This window comes from Microtus oregoni, unplaced genomic scaffold (assembly GCF_018167655.1).
Source record: "Microtus oregoni isolate MIOR12 unplaced genomic scaffold, Mior012 000038F_ref0000394, whole genome shotgun sequence".
NCBI lineage: Eukaryota > Metazoa > Chordata > Mammalia > Rodentia > Cricetidae > Microtus > Microtus oregoni.
This window is the reverse complement of record NW_024543097.1, coordinates 155,009-174,579: the sequence shown is the minus strand read 5'-3', so window position 1 is coordinate 174,579 and position 19,571 is coordinate 155,009. Positions and strand designations below refer to the sequence as shown.

The 19,571-nt window shown below is 46.7% G+C and overlaps 2 protein-coding genes across 7 annotated transcripts in view; one reads left to right on the top strand and one right to left on the bottom strand.

Moving 5' to 3' along the window:
- Positions 1-2,319: 2,319 nt before the first annotated feature.
- Positions 2,320-4,802, bottom strand: LOC121433528 (cuticle collagen 2C-like). 2 transcript variants are annotated; one of them, XM_041631995.1, is made up of 2 exons: positions 4,076-4,802; positions 2,320-3,882 (listed from the first exon to the last, which is right to left on the bottom strand). In XM_041631995.1, the coding sequence occupies exons 1-2, from the start codon at positions 4,399-4,401 to the stop codon at positions 3,861-3,863; spliced, it is 348 nt and encodes a 115-aa protein (XP_041487929.1). In that variant the 5' UTR covers positions 4,402-4,802; the 3' UTR covers positions 2,320-3,860. The 2 variants fall into 2 exon arrangements, with proteins under 2 accessions (XP_041487929.1, XP_041487928.1); XM_041631994.1 differs by having other exon boundaries at positions 3,749-3,887.
- Ino80d (INO80 complex subunit D) overlaps positions 3,848-19,571 on the top strand; it is a 76,197-nt gene continuing 60,473 nt past the window's right edge. For 3 of the 5 annotated variants that reach the window (XM_041631992.1, XM_041631991.1, XM_041631988.1), the window contains exons 1-2: positions 3,940-4,128; positions 12,533-12,634. The gene's annotated coding sequence lies outside the window, so the exon portion shown is untranslated. Of the gene's footprint in view, positions 4,129-4,405; positions 4,526-12,532; positions 12,635-19,571 lie in introns of those variants that run through there. The other 2 variants (XM_041631989.1, XM_041631990.1) reach the window with 2 other exon arrangements.

Here is a 19,571-nt window from a genome sequence, read left to right as displayed (position 1 = left end):
TAAAACTGTAAATATAAGACAACTTCACAAGTAAGGTTTCCAAGGTGTGAGAAACTGGCTAATTTTAATGCCTATAGTTTTTCCCATCAAAGGGATGTAAAACTCTCAGAAGATATTACATGCAAATTTAGATAATAAAGATCTACAAAGAGTATCTGAATTAATCTTAAAGTGGTAACTCAGAAGTAGGCATTTTAAACTTGAGTTATCAGTTACTCCTAAATGACTTGTAATGAATTTAAATGAAAACTCCTCATTCCCTTGGAACATACGAACAGCCTGGTCACTTCCTATTGCGCTCCTCATGCCTCAGCAAGTAACCCTCCACTATGCAGAAGTAAAAGCCAGCATGTAACCCTCCACTATGCAGGAGTAAAAGCCTGCATGCAGCACCTCGGTGTCACCGCCACACCGCACACGTTAACTTTGACACTCTTTATGTACTAAAGTTTGCTCTTAAGGAAAAAGAAAAAGGAAATTCTGGGGCTGGAGAGAGGACTTAGTGGTTAAGAGCACTCCCTGGCTGCTCTTCCAGAGATCCTAGGTTCAATTCCCAGCACCCACATGGCAGCTCCCAACTGTCTGTAACTCCAGTTCCAGGGGACTCCACACTTTCACACAGACACACATGCAGGTAAAACATCAATGCACATAAAATAAAAATAAATAAATCATTTTTTAAAAAAGTAAATTCAATCCCTGACTTCAAACTCTACTACAGAGCTACAGTACTGAAAACAGCCTGGTATTGGCAAAAGAACAGATAGGAGGATCAATGGAACCAAATAGAAGACCCGGATATCAATCCACACATCTTCGAACACCTGATATTTGATAAAGAAGCAAAAAATAACAAATGAAAAAAGAAAGCATATTTAACAAGTGGTGCTGGCATAACTGGATATTAACATATAGAAAAATGAAAATAGACCCATATCTATCACCAGGCACCAAACTCAAGTCTAAATGGATCAAAGACCTCTACATAAAGCCAGTCACACTGAATCTTATAGAAGAGAAAGTGGAAAGTACACTTGAATGCATTGGCACAGGGAACCATGAAGGAGGCAGAGGCAGGAGGATCAATGTCCCAGGCAACAGCCCTCTATGTAACCAGAAAAGGAGTCTAGTTGCAGGCGGAGCAGGAAGTGAAGAGAGAGAGGAGAGGGAAGTGGCCGCTTTTTTAAAGGGAGAGAAACCACGCCCCAGTGGGCTGGTACCTCAGCGGTGATAGGCTGGAGGAGTGGGAGGACCTCCCGCAACAGAACCACTTCCTAAATATAACCCCAGCAGCACAGACACTGAGAGAAACAATTAGTAAATGGGACCTCCTGAAACTGAAAAGCTTCTGTCAACAAGACAAAATGCCAGTCTACAGAATGGGAAAAAATCTTCACTAACTCCACATCAGACAGAGGGCTGATCTCCAAAATATACAAAGAACTCAAGAAATTGGACACCAAAAGATCACATAATCCAATAAAAAAATGGAGTGCAGACCTAAACAGAGAACTCTCAATAGAGGAATCTAAAATGGCTGAAAGACACTTAAGGAAATTTTCAACATCCTTAGCCATCAGAGAAATGCAAATCAAAACAACTCTGAGATTCCATCTTACACCTGTAAGAATGTCCAAGATCAAAAACACTGATGACGGCTTATGCTGGAGAGGTGGTGGGGTAAAGGGAACACTCCTGTATTGCTGGTGGGAATGCAAGCTGGTACAGCCCCTTTGGATGTCAGTGTGGCGATTTCTCAGAAAATTAGGAAACAACCTTTCAGTAATACCACTTTTGGGTATATATCCAAAGGATGATCAATCGTGCCACAAGGACATGTGCTCAACTATGTTCATAGCAGTTTTGTTTGTCATAGCCAGAACCTGGAAACAACCTAAATGTCCCTCAACTGAAGAATGGATAAGGAAAATGTGGTACATTTACACAATGGAGTACTACACAGCAGAAAATAATAACGACAGCAGGAAAATGGATGGAGCTAGAAAACATTATTTTGAGTGAGGTAACCCAGACCCAGAAAAACAATTATTACATGTACTTACTCATAAGTGGTTTTTAAACATAAAGCAAAGAAAGCCAGCCTGCAAACCACAATCCCAGAGAACTTAGACAATAATGAGGACACTAAGAGAGACTTACATAGATCTAATCTACACGGGAAGTAGAAAGTAGAAAAAGACAAGATCTCCTGAGTAAATTGGGAGCATGGGGACCTTGTGGGAGAAGAGGCAGGGAGGGGAGCAGAGAAAAATGTGGAACTCAATAACTATCAAAAAAAAAAAAAAGACATCTCTGGCCCTTGTCAGTCTGACCTAGTCACACCTGCTTTGTCACCACCTTCCTTCCATTCCAGCTCATTGAAATCAGCTGGTCACCAGACAGGCGGGGGTGGTGGTGGGAGACAGAGATATTAGAATATGAAGTCATGGACCAGGTCTACCTCGTTTTGTGTTGAGTCCCAACACCAAAAAAAAAAAAAAAGTAAACTCATAGCCCGGTGGTGGTGGCACAAGCCTTTAATCCCAGCACTTGGAGGCAGAGGCAGGCGGATCTCTGTGAGTTCTAGGCCAGCCTGGTCTTCAAGAGCTAGTTCCAGGACAGACTCCAAAGCTACAGAGAAACCCGGACTCAAAAAACCAAAAGTAAATTCATGACATCTCTGCAGTCTATAAAGTTACTCAACGGGCTGGCACTACACTGGATGTTCTGAACATTTCAACACCCCTTCAATTCTTGTTAGAGAGGCAGACAGAACTGTAGGTAATGCAGCGAAGACCTGAACGTTAAACTATCTATACAAACTGAAGGAAGTAACACAAATGACACCCTAGATGTAATTCTTAATAAATAATTTTACTTAAAGGAAATGCAAAGCATCTTTCAGTCTACTGCTAGGTTTAGTGGAGTAACCTTCTTGGGCAGACAGACCACAGGTTTGGTCTGCTGTAGGACGCTTTAGATACACGGTGCTTTTATTTGCACTGTGAAAAATAAACAGCTATCTTGGGTCTTTCTGGACAGTCAATAGGTTTTACTTACATCGCTTTGAGAGAAGACAAAAGAAATCTCTTTACAATTGACTTGCAGCACCCTCAGTTTCGTAGATACCAAGACCACAAAATCTTAACTGTAACCTGAAAACATAAGCATGCATACATACAATATAAACGGGCAACAAAATAAATACAATAAAGTGACCTTGAAGTCTCTGAGGTGCCAATTTACAGACTGACCACCACATACGGAACTTGGGCCTGCCACAGAGAAAAATCATAATTAGTCTGAAAAAAAATTAAGCTACCACTGTCACCACCGGGGGAAAAAATTAAAATGGAAAACAATAATATCGTAAAACCTGTGTCTTGTAAAGATTTCTTCCCATCAGAGGTGCAGAAACATTCCCCCCCTCCCCCCACGGAGCAAATGAACTTGTTTCCTTCCCCGCTTTTCAGACCCCCTTAGGCGCCGGCGGAGACCGCGAGTGTGGACTTTTTCCGGAGAGGAGAGGTAGAGATTTGTACTTTATCCGCAGCCGGTTGCACTTTTCCCCTTGGCTCCTCTTTGCTCGGCCTCCAAGATGGTAGGAAAGTTGTCGTTTCGGAGGGCAGAGGACTGCTGTGTGGTGTCATGTCCCCGCGGTGCCTGTAGTGGTGCTGTAGGAGGCTGCTGCCCCTGCCAGTGCAGCCGGGCAGCCCTGCCTTCTCGGCTGGAGAGTACATTCAGGGATTTCCCCCCTAATGATCGCCGACCCAAAATAAAAATATGATCCTCACCCCTCTTGTTCGACAGGGAAAGGCTCCCGCTGAAGCCCTGGGGGAGAGCAGTAGCAGCCGAGCTTCCTAGTCCGCCGCCAGCGCCTCTCTGATCTGTCAGCGCAGTCGAGGGAAGGGCGGGGGAGGGGGGGGGGGAGGAGGAGGAGAAAAAAAAAAACAGAAAAAAAAAAAAGGCAGCTGAAAGGTAAGCAGAGGCGGCCCCAGGCCCGGCCCACATCCCCGGGCTCCCGTAGGGCGGCGGGCTGGGCCGCGCAGGCAGGGCGGGCGGCGAGCGCGCTTACGTGAGGCCGGGGATTCGCCGGCCCACGCCAGGCCGCGGGCGGAGAATGAAAGGGTGAGTGGGGCCGGCGCTAGGGTGGCAGGGGCCCGGGGACTGGGGGCCTCGGGGACGCCCGCGGGCGGCTACGGCGGGGGTTCCGGCGGCGGACCGAGCGCGGCCTGCGCGGGCCGGGCCTGGGGAACGCCGCGGAGGTGTGGGGGGGCTCCCTAGGCCTCGGGCCCCGCGGCGGCCGCGCCCTGCCCCCGCGCCACAGGCCTCCCGCGCCCCTGGGTCCCCCGGGGCCTCGGGGCGGGCGGGCGGGAGGGCGGACGGCGGGGCGGGCTGCATCCTGCGCCGGCCCCAGGCTCTCCCGCGGGGCGGAAGGCCGGGCGGCGGGGACCCGGGCGGCAGAGTGTGCGGCCGCCCCCGGCCCCGAGCGTCGCGCAGGCGGACGGACGGGCCCGGGATCCCGGTAACTGAGGGGTTTATTTATCCCCCTCGGCGGCGCCACGGACGGCCTGGCCGGGGCGGGGCGGGCGGCCTGGCGGACGTGGGGTGGAGGGGCGGCGAGAAGTCAGGTGCAGCCGCGGCCCGGAAAGTTTCCTTGTAGGCCCAGATTGGGGGTTGCTGCTCTCCGGGGAGCCCCGGTCCTAGCGCCGGGGACCCCCCCCCCCCCCCGAGGCCGTGCGGGAGAGCCCTCGGCTGGCCCGAAACTCTCCGCCAGTTCCCGTCCATTCGAGGTACTCCGCCCCTGCACCCCTCGCCCGCGCCCCACCCCACTCCCCGCGGTCCCCCTCGGGGCTGCCAACTCCAGCCCGTTCCCCACGAGCTCGCAGGCCCGGGGAGAAGCCTTCTCTTCCGGTTTGGAAAAGTTTTCAAGGGGTTTTTCGTAGCGTTCTTAGTTAGTGACTGGGCTTTGGGGGGTGGGAAGGGAGGAGGTCGGTTCAGGTGCTGTTTCCACTGCACAGTCTTTGCCCGTCGGCCTCCCCCACTTTTTGAAGTCCCGTACCCCACGGAACAGCCGTGGGGGTGTTACTTGTTCATTTATCACTCCCACCTTTTTCTCCCCCCCGGACTCCTCTGGGTCTCCCAGTGCCTCCTTTCTGGACAGCTCCGGGCAGAAGAGAGCAAACTGTCAGGGCGAGGGGCAGGACCAGGCAGGCTTCGGAGCAGCCCCCCCGGTCCCCCCAGTTGTAGGAGATTCCCCTTCTGATTTGGTCACCGTCCGGTAAAACCAACTCAGAAACTGAAGCCATGGGGGGGACCTCGCTGACAGGCGTTGCAGAGCATTCAAAATTGGGAGGAAGGAACTGGAGGGCAGGGCGGCTTTTGAAGCAAGGTCTACCTGCAGTTTAAGGAGCAGTGATTGGTTTGTTCTGATAGTGACTGTGTTTAGCCTTGTGTGATACCCTTAGATGTCTGTCTACGATTAGAGAGAAGGGGGTTTTAAGACACCGAAAGTTGAGATTGCTCCAGCTCAGGGATCTGCGGAGGAGCCCTGTGAACTGAACATAGACTTTGACTTTGGCCTACCCTATAAACGAACTCGATTTTGGTTCTGGTTTTGGTGCCATCAACTCTGAAACTTTCTTTCCCTTCTTTTTTCTTTCATGTAGTAAACTTAAATTTCAAAATCTAGATTTCCTACTTTTCAAGGATAGGCTGGGCTACAGCTGACCGCCGTCTGGTTGTTGTTTAGTGTTGAAATTGCAGCGTGCATGGCCCAGCCACCCCTAGCCCCATCGTGGGCATGTGTGGCGAGTTCATTTGACCCCTTTATTAGCAGAGCTTGGGTCAGTGTGGTGTGTGTGTGTGTGTGTGTGTGTGTGTGTTTGCAGGTTGGAGATTGCTGGCACAGGCAGTCCACGTTCTGATCACTCAGTGGTAGAGAAAAACTGCCTGTCAATTGTAGAAGCCCGGGGTAATTCATGACTTGGTCTGACTTCTCTCAGGCATCACAGTGAGGCTCCTTACATGGTTCTTACCAAGAATCCTTGGCTTTTGTCTGGCTAAAACAGAGCTCTGTTTTCTCAGTGTTAGACGGCCGGCCATTTAGACTTGTGCCTAAGAAAGTCTTGATATTTGAAGATGGTATGGATTTGGTATTAAAATGCAAATTACATGTAATGCTCGTTTTACGTTATTGATTAATTGAAATTGCTTATTGACTAGGGCATTTCATGTATGTGTATAGCAAAGCCATTATCCCTGTTATGGCCCTTACTTTTAGAGCAAACCGTATAGAAAAAAACTCATTCTCAGTCCCCCTTTCCCAGGATATTTTAAAAGTCGAAGGAAATCTTACTATTTTGTAATATGTTTTTGTGTTCATTTGTGCTGTTTGTTTTTCGAGACAGGGTGTCTCTGTAGTCCTAGAACTCCCTCTTAGACCTGACTGGCCTCAAACTGAGAGATCCATGTATTTAGTGCTTATCTTCAGCTTCGTATTCTTTAGAGTTTCAGAAACTATATATGTACAAATACTGAAAGTTTGATGTTTTTTTTTCCCCCCACATCCTGTCCCAAACATTTTAATTCCTTGTTGTAACCCATTCATGGGCTGTTTCATTCCTAAAGAAATGGTTGATTTGTTGTCTTCAAAGTTAATTTTATTTCAAACTAATAAGAGACTTTCTGGGAACATGCTGAATTATTTTAATTGAAAAAGGACTGTCTTTTTCACTATGAGTTGTTTTGTTTAAAAAGTAGATGTTTATTTAATCTATAACTCAACTTTTCTTTCCTCTGAAAGATTTCATAAAGAAATTTGAGGAACCCATCTCCATTTTTTTCTTTCCAGAAAAATCATATTTCTGCTATTTTTAAATTTTTATTTTATTTTTGTGTTAGGGTGTTTTGCCTGCAGGTGTGCCTGTGCACCATGTGGGTGTTATACTTGAGGAGGCCAGAAGAGGGCGTCAGATCCCCTGGAACTGGAGTTCCAGTTGCTTGTGCTGAGGATGAACCCTGGGTCACCTGACAGAGCCACCCACGCTCTTGACTTCTGAGCCCTCAGTCTGGCTCCCATGGCTGCTAAGTTTAGAGGGGAGGGAATTTGTATTTAGATAGACAGTCTGAAGTGTGGGCTCTTCAAAGTGTTAGTTCAACCAAACACTTTCTTTCCCTCTCGCTAAGATCTTTTGGGCTAGCTCCCAGTATCTCAGTTTGGGGATTTTAGACAGCCTGGCCATTTGTGTCTAAAGACAGCTTCTTTCCGCACCTGATCCTTTGTGAAGCAGTAGGTGAGACTGGCTCAGGGCTGTAGAGTAGGGTGAAGACAGCTGTGTTCTCAAAGTGGCCCAAGAGTCGGCTTCTCACTGCGTCAGCCGTGAGCATATCCCAGAGGCCCGTGAAGGCTGGTTTTAGACAGTGCTCCTGGCCATTTTGAGATTTGGGAGAAACCCAAGTTAAAATGTTTTGCCTCCTGCTTCTCCTCCCCGATTTAAGGTGACAGACCACTTGATTCTAGTTCTTTCACATAATGTGACTTACCTTATTTATTTATATTTATTTTGGAGATAGTGTCTCATAACCTGACACTTGCAGGACCAGAGGACCTCAGGTTCCAGGCCAGCCTGGCTCTATAGCTAACACCCACCCCATCCCTCTCTAGAAGACCTCCTTTTTTGGCGGGCTCTGTGTATCCCGCCGTCGTCCAGTTGTGTGTGGTTGGAGCGGGCTCTGTGTATCCCGCCGTCGTCCAGTTGTGTGTGGTTGGAGCGGGCTCTGTGTATCCCGCCGTCGTCCAGTTGTGTGTGGTTGGAGCGGGCTCTGTGTATCCCGCCGTCGTCCAGTTGTGTGTGGTTGGAGCGGGCTCTGTGTATCCCGCCGTCGTCAGTTGTGTGTGGTTGGAGCGGGCTCTGTGTATCCCGCCGTCGTCAGTTGTGTGTGGTTGGAGCGGGCTTTGGGTTGTGCTTTGCTCTGGTCCCGTTGCTTCTTAATCTTTGGTTTCTTTAGCAGGACAGGGAAATAAAATTCCTTGCTATAAGGATTAGATGCTTCTTCTAGCCTACCCTATGTTCTTTAGTAACACCATCTAAGAAACATCTTGTTTGTTTGCTTTTTCCCTTACTAAAAATAGTACATACTCATACTAGATTTGGAGAGCAGCTCTATCCGTCCTGCTCATTTTAGTGCCTTCTGGTCTTGTGTGAGGTGCAGACAGCTTAAGCTTGGACCCCTGCAGGTAACAGTTACGTACTTTTGTATTGGCTCAAAGTTTGGGCTTTAGAATCAAATTGGCCTTTAATCCTAGTGATATAAAACTTTACAATTAAAATGAATATTTTTAATGTAATTGTATTTTGTTTGTGTGTGTGTGTGTGTGTGTTTATGCATGTGGGGGTTTAGAAGACAACTTACAGGAGTCAAGATTTCTGATTCCACAAAGTGAGTCCCACAGACTGAGCTCAGACTGTCAGGATTGGCAACAAGTGCCTTCACCAGCTGAGCCATCCTGGCAACCTCTCAAACTAATGTTATTATTCAAATCAAAAGGAACACTAAGCTGGGAATGGTGGCACACACTTAATTCTAGGGAGGCAGAGGCAGGTGGATCTCTGCATTTGAGCCCAGTCTAGTGTATATAGTGAGTTCTAGGATCCATGGGAGAACTTTTTTTTTATAATAATAATAACAACAGCAATTATTACTACTGTTATTTTAAAGGCAGGCTGGAGAGATTGTTCAGTGTTTAAGAGCGTTTGGTGCTCTTGCAGAGAACTCCAGAGAGCCACAGGTGGCTCCCATGGCCTGCTGGCCTGCTGCAGGTGACCCCATGCCCTCCTGGACTCCCGAGAGCACCAACACTCATGCATTCGTATATCCACATGTAGACACATCAAAATAAAGCGGGGGCTGCAGAGATGGCTCAGTGCTGAAGGGTGCGTGCTGCTCTCCTAGAGGATCTGGGTTCTATTCTCAGCATGGCATTTGATTACTCATGACTGGAACTTCAGATTCTGGGGCTCAGACACTCCAGAGCTGTGCAAACCCACACAGACCATACATACTCTCATGATTAGAAATAAAAATATTTTAAAAATTGATTTTATTTTTACAAGTTTTTATTTTATGTGCATATGGCGTTTTGCCTGCATGTATGTCTGTGTGAAGTGTCAGATCTTAGAGTTACAGGCAGTTGTGAGCTGCCATTGAGTGCTAGGAATTGAACCTGGGTCCTCTGAAAGAACAGCATATGCTCTTAACTGCTGAGCCATCTCTCCAGCTCCCTAAAAGTGACTTTATTAATCATCTTAGCTTCAGGCTGGAACTTGTAGCTTACCTGTAAACTTCGGAGGCTGAGACAGGAGGATCATGAGTTTAATGTCAGCCAGAGTTGTGTTTAGGGCCAGAGTGAGGCTTTGTCTCAGTTTCTCCGTGGTGAGCTAAGCACTGACATCACCTGTTCTGTAGTACGGCTGTGGAAAACAAAGCTCTGGCCCTTAGAGTGGTGGAGGAGCGGGCCTGAGGCTGGTTTGCTTCTTTTTTTTCCCTGTAGCTTTGGAGCCTGTGCTGGAGCTACAGACGGCTGTAGACCAGGCTGGCCTCAAACTCACAGAGATTGTCTGCTTCCCGAGTGCACCACCACTGCCTGGATAATTTCTTTTCATTTTCTTGTGGTACTGGCCACTGAACCCAGGGCCTTGACATCCTCCATTCCTGCCTTGTCTGCCCTTAAGATTTAGAGTTCCTTTAGTGGCTTTGAGGGCTTGGGTAGTTTGTGGCCTTGATAGGCTTATTCTGGAGTGACCTGAGGAGGTGACAGGCTCATTGACTCCCGTGTCATTTATTCCTTTAACAGATCAACTGTCTGTGTCTGCACCTAGCCAGACAATACAAAAACTTTCTGTTTGTTAGTTTGCTTGCGCTTCAGTTTAAAAAGAAAGACAGAGTCTCCTGCAGGAAGTATGACCTTGAACTTTGGAACCTGCAGAGCAGAGATTTTAGGCATGTAACCATTATTTCTGAGGTGCTCTTTATTGATTATTGAACCCAGGACTTGTGGCACTGTTGGTGAGCAACTCTACCAAGCAACCAAGCCATAGCTCTAGGTAGCTCTTCCTCCTCTCCTCCCCCATCACAGAATTTTAGTCTGGTGGAGAAGAAAACTTAGGGAACTGATATTTACAACATTGAATGATACAAAATAGGTAAAACTGGAGGAAGGAAACCTATTTTTCTACTCTGACATTGGAAGGCCCTAGGAGGGCTTTGCATCAGAGGTTTCTGCCCTAAGCAAATGGGAGGAGTTAGGTATTTCAGGAGGTGGGACCGGAAGTCTGAATAAATGCCTAGGGACAATAGAGCTTTCTGTGTTGCTAATTGTGGCTCTTTGTGGCCTTGGACCTGGGGAGTGGAGACTTAGTGGAGACTCAAGTTTCTCTGTTGGGGTAAGGAGTATGGGTTTCTTTAAAACTTGTAAGACCTCAGAGTCTTTGGTCAAGTATATTACTTAAAATATAGTAGATTGGAGTAGTGGGTAAAATAAAGGGGGGGCAAACTGTATGGAATTCCAGTACGGCGGCTCCCCAGAAGACAGAGGGTTTGAACTACGGTGGCTGTGAGCCAGAGAACAGGCTAAGGCCACTTAGAGGGTTAGAGGCCTCAGAAGTGTGGCTGTGTGGAGGTGCTGGCGGGGTGGGTGGTGGGAGCAGGCAGCTTTGATAGTGACTGTCTGGAAATGAGAACAGGTTTGTGGACATGGACAGTCCCCACACGGGTTTGAAATCCTGGAGTCAGATGCGCATTAAAAATGGCAATAAGTGCCCTGGAAATGCTGTGTGCCTTATACTTTTGTGTGTAACTTGGTGACTTTATAGATAGAACAGATTATAAAGTAATTTGATCTTGAATGTTTAGAAATTTCAACCACTGCTGGCCTGAAAATGTTAGAATCTGTGAGAATTTTAAATCCTGAGAACTTGGAAGGTCTGGATGTAGGACCGGGTTCGATTCCCGGTCAGGGAACCAAAAAAAAAAAAAAAAAAAGAAAAAAAAAAAGAAAGGTCTCAGTTGGGCAGTGGTGGTGCACGCCTTTAATCCCAACACTCTGGAGACAGAGGCAGGAGGATCTCCTGAGTTCGAGGCCAGTCTGGTGGTCCACAGAGCGTGTTCCAGGACTGACTCCATAGCTTCTGAGAAACCTTGTCTCGAAAAATCGAAAGAAAGAAAGAAGGAAAGAAAAAAGAAAGAATTAAGGAAGGAAGGAGAGAGTGTCTCCCGCAGTTCAGGATGGCCTTGAACTTGTTGCCATTCTCCCACCCAGCTTGTTTTCTTTTTTGAGACAGTATTTCACACTCATTCTAGGTGACCTGGAATTCACAGACTTGAATTTACAGCAATCCTCCTGCCTCAACCTCTCTAATGTTGTAGATTACAGGTGTGAGCCACCACACCCTGTGAGGTCTGCTTTTTTTTTTTTTAATTCAGTAACTTGCTGAAACTTGTTTGACTTGGAGCCTTCAGAAGAGCAGTTTGCTGAAGTCTGCTTGTAGCCCACGTCTGCCCCGTCGGCCTTTCATCAAGGGCCACTATAAAGTAAATGAAGCTTGGCCAGCAGTGCCTGCTGGGTGGGAAGGCGGGGGACACTAGACTATTGGCTGAGGCCAGGAGAGACCATTTCCAAGAGTGTCACGTGCTCCCGAGAATTCTAGTAAGAGAAGGAAGGGGAAAGTGGATGGACTCAGTAGTGGAAGAGCCGTTACTCTCAGATTCTTAGAAAGAAGGGTCTGAGTTCAGCCACAACTTACTTTTTCTCCTTTCTGCTCCTGCAGCAGTCGTGACTGGGGCCCCGGCATCCAGTAAGCATTTGTTGTAAGGAATTATTAATTGGCGCGGATGGCTATTCTAATCAAATCAGCCGTGTGTGTGTGTGTGTGTGTGTGTGTGTGTGTGAATCAAACCTGAGCTCATTAGGGAATCAAACCTGAGCTCTCCACGTGCAGGGAAGAAGCAGTGCCCCAAGCCCCAGACACTGTTCCACTTGCTAGTTTTCTTTTTTTGAGACAGTTTCACTGTGTAGCCCTGGCTGCCCTAGAAATGACCATGTAGATCAGGCTGGCCTTAAATTCACAGAGAGGCACCTGCCTCTGCCTCTTAAGCGCCACCAGGCCTGGCCTCTGTTAGTGTTTTCTATCTGAAGAAAATCAACCCCAAGTGCTCTTTACAGGTGTAGAAAGCAGGTTTGGTTATAGTTTCTACTGTGGATCGCAGGAGAAACCTCTCTCTAGCCTGAATTAGTGGAGAATTACACTGTACCGTTCAGAAAACCACTAGCAGCTGGAAGAGGGCATTTTCGCCCTGCAGACTGGAGATGAAAATGATAATGCTAATAAACTACCACTTACTGCTTCGAATAGCAGCTAGCATTAAGTGATTACTATGTGCTGGGTACCATGCTAAGCATGGGTTCTTGAAATACCTAATTTAATTCTTCTAAGCAATTCAATGGGTACATACAATTATCTTCCCTTTACAGATGAGAAAATTGACCAGATTTGAGCCCCATCCCTGGTCCTTCCAGAGGCAATGAGTGATTTCTCTGCTGCATAAACTGCTCTTAACCTTTCTCCTAAGTCAGGTAAGGCCATTTAATTTAAACTCATAATGTGAATTTATCTGTACACATGCCTTTTGAGGAGTCTTGGGCACATGCTGGGTACCTGATGGCTCACACGCACTTGTTATGACTGTATTTTTGGGAGAAGGGCAGTTTTCTCTTTCAGTCATATCAGTTGATATATTTTTGTCTTCAGTCAAATTTTACTGCATTTTACACTGATGTGTGGACTTTGGATTTTAAAAATTAGTATATTTTAAATTAGCTAGATTTATTTTATTTTTTCTTGTTCAAATTACATTCAAATTCATTTTATTTTATTACTTTTTAAATTGTTTTAATGAGCATTGGTATTTTACATCTGTATCTGTATGAAGATGTTAGATGCCCTGGAACTGGAGTTACAGACAGTTGCGAGCTGCCATGTCGGTGCTGGGAATTGAACCTGGGTCCTCTAGTAAAACAGCCAGTGCTCTTAACTGCTGGGCCATCTCTCCAGCCGTTTAAATTTATTTCTAGAAGATGAAGTAAAAGAAGACCTGAAGTCTGAGTAGAGACTGAGTTTAGCCGTGGCTGCTCCTGGATAAGTAAATGTTCTCATCTGCATTAATCTGTTAGAAAACTGACGTTCCAGCCAGGCGGTGGTGGCTCACGCCTTCAATCCCAGCACTCGGGAGGCAGAGGCAGGTGGATGTCTGTAAGTTCGAGGCCAGCCTGGTCTATAAGAGCTAGTTCCAGGACAGGCACCATAGCTACAGAAAAACCCTGTCTTGAACCCCTCCCCCCCCAAAAAAGAAAAGAAATGAAAACTGACATTCCGAGAGTTGGCATTCATTCCAATGTAAAAGAATAGCGTACAGTGGAGGTCTCTGTGCTTTAAAGGAGGTGGAACATAGAATTACCGTGGCAGCTGGAGAAAGATGCTGGGGCCCTGAAGAAAGCACATGTTTGAAGCAGAATTAAAGGAATGGCAGTGACTTGGAGAGGGCCACGTGTCCTGAAGAGAATAAATAGTGTTCAGATTTTTTTGTTGTTTGTATTTTGAGACCAGGCTGGCCTAGAACTCACAGAGATCCGCCTGCCTCTGCCTCCCGAGTGCTGGGATTAAAGGCGTGCGCCACCACTGCCCGGCTCTTGTCCTGTTTTGTGGCTGTATTCCCTAAATGCTTGCCCACCTCCTAACTGCTATGTGTGCTTTCTTCTATGTTTCCAAGAAAGAACTCTGACAGTGTTCTTTATATAGATAATGTCTGTATCTAGATATAATTAATATCATAATATAGCATCAAGAAGGACTTTTTATGTTGTTTTGAGACATAAATAGTCCTGGCTGGCCTCGAACTCAACTGAGTAGCCCAGGTTGGCATGTGAATTTGTGACCCTCCTGCTTTGATTCAGGTAGTACAACCATGCCTGGCAACTTGAAGAAAAAAAACTAAACATTTGTACTGTAGCCCCTATTTCTCACGTCGGAATTCCAGTATTTTGATGTTTCTGTTGTGGAAGGTGACTGTTGCCTATTCTCAGCAGCAGCTCTTTGTGCATTTTCAGTGTTGATTCTTCGTTACTTTACATTCCTTCCTTGGAGGAGCAGAGGTCTCTTTATATTCTTCTTCACCTTTAGAATTTAAGTTATTTATTTTTGAGGCATGGTCTCAGCAGATAACCTCAGGTGGCCTTGAACTAGCTATGTAGACCTGGAACCCACAGGATCTCTTTAAATTTGAAGAAAGTTATCCATAGCTAAAGATGATGGCCATTAGATCTGTTAGTGATTGATTGATGAGTATTTTGAGGCAGGATCTCCTAGCCCAGGAGTGCCTCCGATTTGATGTGTACAGGCTGCTATAATCCCTGGATCCTCCTGCCACCACCTTCCCCTGCTGGGATGACAGGTATGCGCCACCACGCCCAATTTGTTTGTTTGTTCTTTTTTGTTTGTTTGTTTTTGTTTTTTCAAGGCAGGGTTTCTTGCCGCAGCTGTGCTGGAACTGGCTTTGTAGACCAGGCTGGCCTTGAACTTGGAGATCCTTCTACCTCTGCTTCCTGGGTGTTAGGATCAAAGGCATGAAGCACCCCTGTCCCCACTTCCCCCAGCTTTTTTAAGAAGTTTTTTTTGTTTTGTTTTATATGAAACAATAGAGCTTAGTTTTAACTTTTTGTCATTATGAATTAGAAAATCTAATAGATTTTCTACCCCTGTCCCCTTTGTCAGGCTTGGATTGAACCCAGGGCTCTGAATAACCCAGGCAAGTATTATGCCACCAAATTACAGTCCCGCCAACCATTCAGAAACTGTAAAGCTTCCAGTTTATGCAGCGTTCTTTGGTGTTTGACTATGACTGTAAGAAATAATTATAGCCGGGCGGTGGTGGCGCACACCTTTAATCCCAGCACTCGGGAGGCAGAGGCAGGCGGATCTCTGTGAGTTCGAGACCAGCCTGGTCTACAAGAGCTAGTTCCGGGACAGGCTCCAAAACCACAGAGAAACCCTGTCTCGAAAAACCACACACAAAAAAAAAAAAAAAGAAATAATTATATAGACTTTGTGAAGTACCAATTTAGTGCTTTTTAATCTAAATAGAGTGTTGTCGGGGTTTCTGTCCTGCCCGGCTCCCGTAATCACAATCATTAAGTCCCAATGAAACCATACAGAGATCTACATCAACTATAAACTGATTGGCCCATTAGCTCAGGCTTCTTATTAATTCTCTTTTTTTTAAACTTTATTTATTATATATACAGTTTTCTGCCTGCATGTATACTTGCAGGCCAGAAGAGGGCACCAGTTCTCATTACAGATGGTTATGAGCCATCATGTGGTTGCTGGGAATTGAACTCAGGACCTTTGGAAGAACAGTCAATGCTTTTAACCTCTGAGCCATCTCTCCAGCCCCTTATTAACTCTTATAACTTATATTAGCCTATTATTCTTGTCTATGCTAGCCACATGGCTCGGTACCTTTTTCAGCGAGGCATTCACATCTTCCTTCTTCTGTGGTGGGCTCACAACTGCAAAAAGAGCTTCCTTCTTCCCAGAATATTCCTGTTCTCATTGACCTGCCTCTACTTCCTGTCTGGTTGTTCTGCCTATACTTCCTGCCTGGCTACTGGGCAATCAGCATTTATTTAAAATATAATTGACAGAATATATTTTTTTTTTTTACGGTTTATTTAACTTTATTTTATGTGCATTGGTGTGAAGGTGTCAGATCCCCTGCAACTGGATCATCAGACAATTGTGAGCTGCCATGTTGGTGCTGGGAATTGAACTCAGGTCCTCTGGAAGAGCAGTCAGTGCTCTTAACCACTGAGCCATCTCTCCAGCCCTTAATTGACAGAATATAGACCATGGTCCCACACCAATAGAATCTAAGCAAAAAATAACTCTTATTTTTCACATTTGTTTTGGGAGGGGGTGCGTGTGTACCACATGCATGCATGTTTCGTTCAGTTTCAATTTAGACTGTATTGGGGACTGGAAGGATGACGTAGGAAGTACAAACCCGAGGACCCGAGTTCAGGTTCCTGGAACCCATGTTAAATATAGACGTGGTGACATGTAACTGTGATCCAGGTACTCCCATGGAGAGATGGGAGGCAAAAACAGGAGACTCTTGCAGGCTCTCCTGGTAGTTTGCAGGCCACTGGCCTGGGGCATGAAGTACAGTGGAAAGTGGAGACTGCCGCCAGTCTGCGTGCCATGCACACGATGTGATGTGTGTGTATGGTACGTGTGCATCCTCACATACACACATCATGTATCCCCAGAGCTACAGAGATAGTTTCACAGAAGTCTCTGCATGAAGTGTGCACTAATTGGGATTTGCTAGTGCTCAGGAGACCTGGCCCCCTGGGAAGGTGTTTTTTAGGAAGTGAGGGCAGGACGGGCAGTTTACACAGAGAAGGTGATGTGTGCCTGAGCTGATCTAGGAAGTAAGGGCAGGACAGGCAGTTTACACAGAGGAGGTGATGCTGAACTGATCCAGGAAGTAAGGGCAGGACGGGCAGTTTACACAGAGGAGGTGATGCTGGGCTGATCCAGGAAGTAAGGGCAGGAAGGGCAGTTTACACAGAGGAGGTGATGCTGGGCTGATCCAGGAAGTGAGGGCAGGATGGGCAGTTTACACAGAGGAGGTGATGCTGGGCTGATCCAGGAAGTGAGGGCAGGATGGGCAGTTTACACAGAGGAGGTGATGCTGGGCTGATCCAGGAAGTAAGGGCAGGAAGGGCAGTTTACACAGAGGAGGTGATGCTAGGCTGATCCAGGAAGTGAGGGCAGGATGGGCAGTTTACACAGAGGAGGTGATGCTGGGCTGATCAAGGAAGTAAGGGCAGGATGGGCAGTTTACACAGAGGAGGTGATGCTGAGATGATCTAGGAAGTAAGGGCAGGATGGGCAGTTTACACAGAGATGATGTGTGCCTGAGCTGATCTAGGAAGTGAGGGCAGGACGGGCAGTTTGCACAGAGGTGGTGATGTGTGCTTGAGCTGATCTAGGAAGTGAGGGCAGGACAGGCAGTTTACACAGAGGAGGTGATATGTGCCTGAGCTGATCTAGGAAGTGAGGGCAGGACGGGCAGTTTGCACAGAGGTGGTGATGTGTGCTTGGGCTGATCTAGGAAGTGAGGGCAGGACAGGCAGTTTACACAGAGGAGGTGATATGTGCCTGAGCTGATCTAGGAAGTAAGGGCAGGACGGGCAGTTTACACAGAGATGATGTGTGCCTGAGCTGATCTAGGAAGTGAGGACAGGACAGGCAGTTTACACAGAGGAGGTGATGCATGCCTGAACTGAACCACACCAAGCACCCCACCTCCCATGAACAGAACTGGCTCAGCTGTGGGGATTTGTGTACTGAGGTTTGTTTGTTTTTGAGGTAGAGTCCTTGTTGTGTAGTCGAGACTGGTCTAGAAATCCTAATGTAGACCAGGCTGGCCTTGAACTCCCAGAAATGGTTCTGCCTCTGCCTCCTGAGTGCTGAGGTTAAAGGCGTGTGACACCATGCCTGGTGCCTGAACTGTATTTTTCAAGATGGGTTGGTGGAATTGGAGAAATGGCTCAGCAGTTAAGGTTGTGCGCTGATCTTGCAGAGGACTGAGCTTAGTTTTCAGTTCCTACGCTCCGCCTGCACTCACGTGTCCATACAAACATACAGACATACGTCATCACAGCCGGTCACGATGTCACACATTGTAGTCCCTACACTTGGGATCAGAAAGAAGTTCAAGGTCATCCTTCATTACTTAGAGACTTACCACACCAGAATGGGCTATCTGTGACCCGCTCTCAAATCAATACGAAACAAGATGAAATTAGAAAATAGATATTTATTATAAAGTAATTGTGTTGTAAACAAATTTGTTTACATTATAAATATTTTATGATTTTTGTTGTTATGGCGTATTAAAATATTCCTGTAACTATGTTTGTGTGTATATGAGTGGGTGTGGTCCTGGGACTTGAAGTCAGGTGGTCGGGTTTGGCAGCCCCAAGAACTTTCCCCTGTGAGCCCACTCAACTCACTGTCCCATTAAGATATATTTTACCACACAGATTTTATCTATCTATCTATCTATCTATCTATCTATTTTTTTATTTATTTTTGGTTTTTCAAGGCAGGGTTTTTCTGTGTAGCCCTGGTTCACAGAGATCTGCCTGCCTCTGTGTAGCCCTGACTGGCCCGGAACTTGCTGTGTAGACCAGGCAGGTCTCAGATTCACAGATTGCCCTGCCTCCCAAATGCTAGGGTCAGCATGTACTACCACTTCTGGCCTATGCAGATTTTTCTAAAGCTACTTCTGATTAACCATGGTAGTGCACTTATATTTGGCTTTTTCTTCTTTTAAGCATCTGAAGAAGCCCACAAGAAGCCCAGAGTGTGTTTAGCAGTGCTGACCGTAGCTAGGCAGTGTGAGTTAGCTTCTGCATGCAGTAGTCCTGAAGCAGATGAGCAGGGGTCCGGTGATTCCTTCCTAGGCACAGTGCGGGGAACAGCTCTCCACCAGGGCCTGTACACAGGGCTCTCAGACTCGCAGGGAAGGCGAGGCTTGGCGATGAGCTGCAGCACATTCAGAATGGAGGAACGACTGGCAGCAAGGAGCCAACAGCTGATTATTTTGTCAACTGGAGAAAAACAGAGCCTGAGTTCCCTTTCCCCAACCTAGTGAGCCTCCAGGGAAGAGGGTTTGTGATGAGCACTTCAGAGACAGCAGAAGGAGAACACTGTGACCACATAGTTCCTGTGCTGGGGTGGAAGTGAGGTGCTGCTCTGCAGTGGAGAAAAGATGAGATTAAAAACTCAAGAAATGATAGACAGCAGGCAGCAGGGTGGGCTGGCGTCATTGAAGAATTGAATGTCACTTTGTTGTTTTTCCCAAGACAGGGTCTTAGTAAGTAGCCTGCTGTCTTAGAACTCACTGTGGAGACCTGGCTGACAAGGTCTTAGTAAGTAGCCTGCTGTCTTAGAACTCACTGTGGAGACCTGGCTGACAAGGTCTTAGTAAGTAGCCTGTTATTTTAGAACTTACTGTGGAGACCTGGCTGACAGGGTCTTAGTAAGTAGCCTGTTATTTTAGAACTTACTGTGGAGACCTGGCTGACAGGGTTTTAGTAAGTAGCCTGCTGTCTTAGAACTCACTGTGGAGACCTGGCGACCACAAACTCATAGATGTCTACCTGCCTTTGCCTTCAAAGTACTTGGGACTAGAAGTCTCTGAGGAAGACTAGAGATCCAGGTGGTGGTTCATCCTATAATTCTAGTACTTTGGAGGCTGAAGCAGGAGGATTGCATGAGTGTGAAGCCGCTGTTGTGGCCTGTACAGTTTCAGGGCAGCCCAGAGGGAGGACAGATGGAGCCTGCAGTAAACCTAGCTGGTGAATAACTGAATTTGCCAATGGAATAAACCAGGTAGAAAAACTTAAAAACAAAAACCAAAGCAAAACCAACCCCTTTTTA

Bases quoted from the DNA above. Each gene is read 5' to 3' on its own strand.
- LOC121433528 (XM_041631994.1), bottom strand. From the start codon at position 4,401: ATGCAGCCCGCCCCGCCGTCCGCCCTCCCGCCCGCCCGCCCCGAGGCC. The intron at 3,888-4,075 runs GTAAGCGCGCTC...CTGCGCTGACAG, and splicing joins CGGCGAATCCCCGGCCTCAC to ATCAGAGAGGCGCTGGCGGC.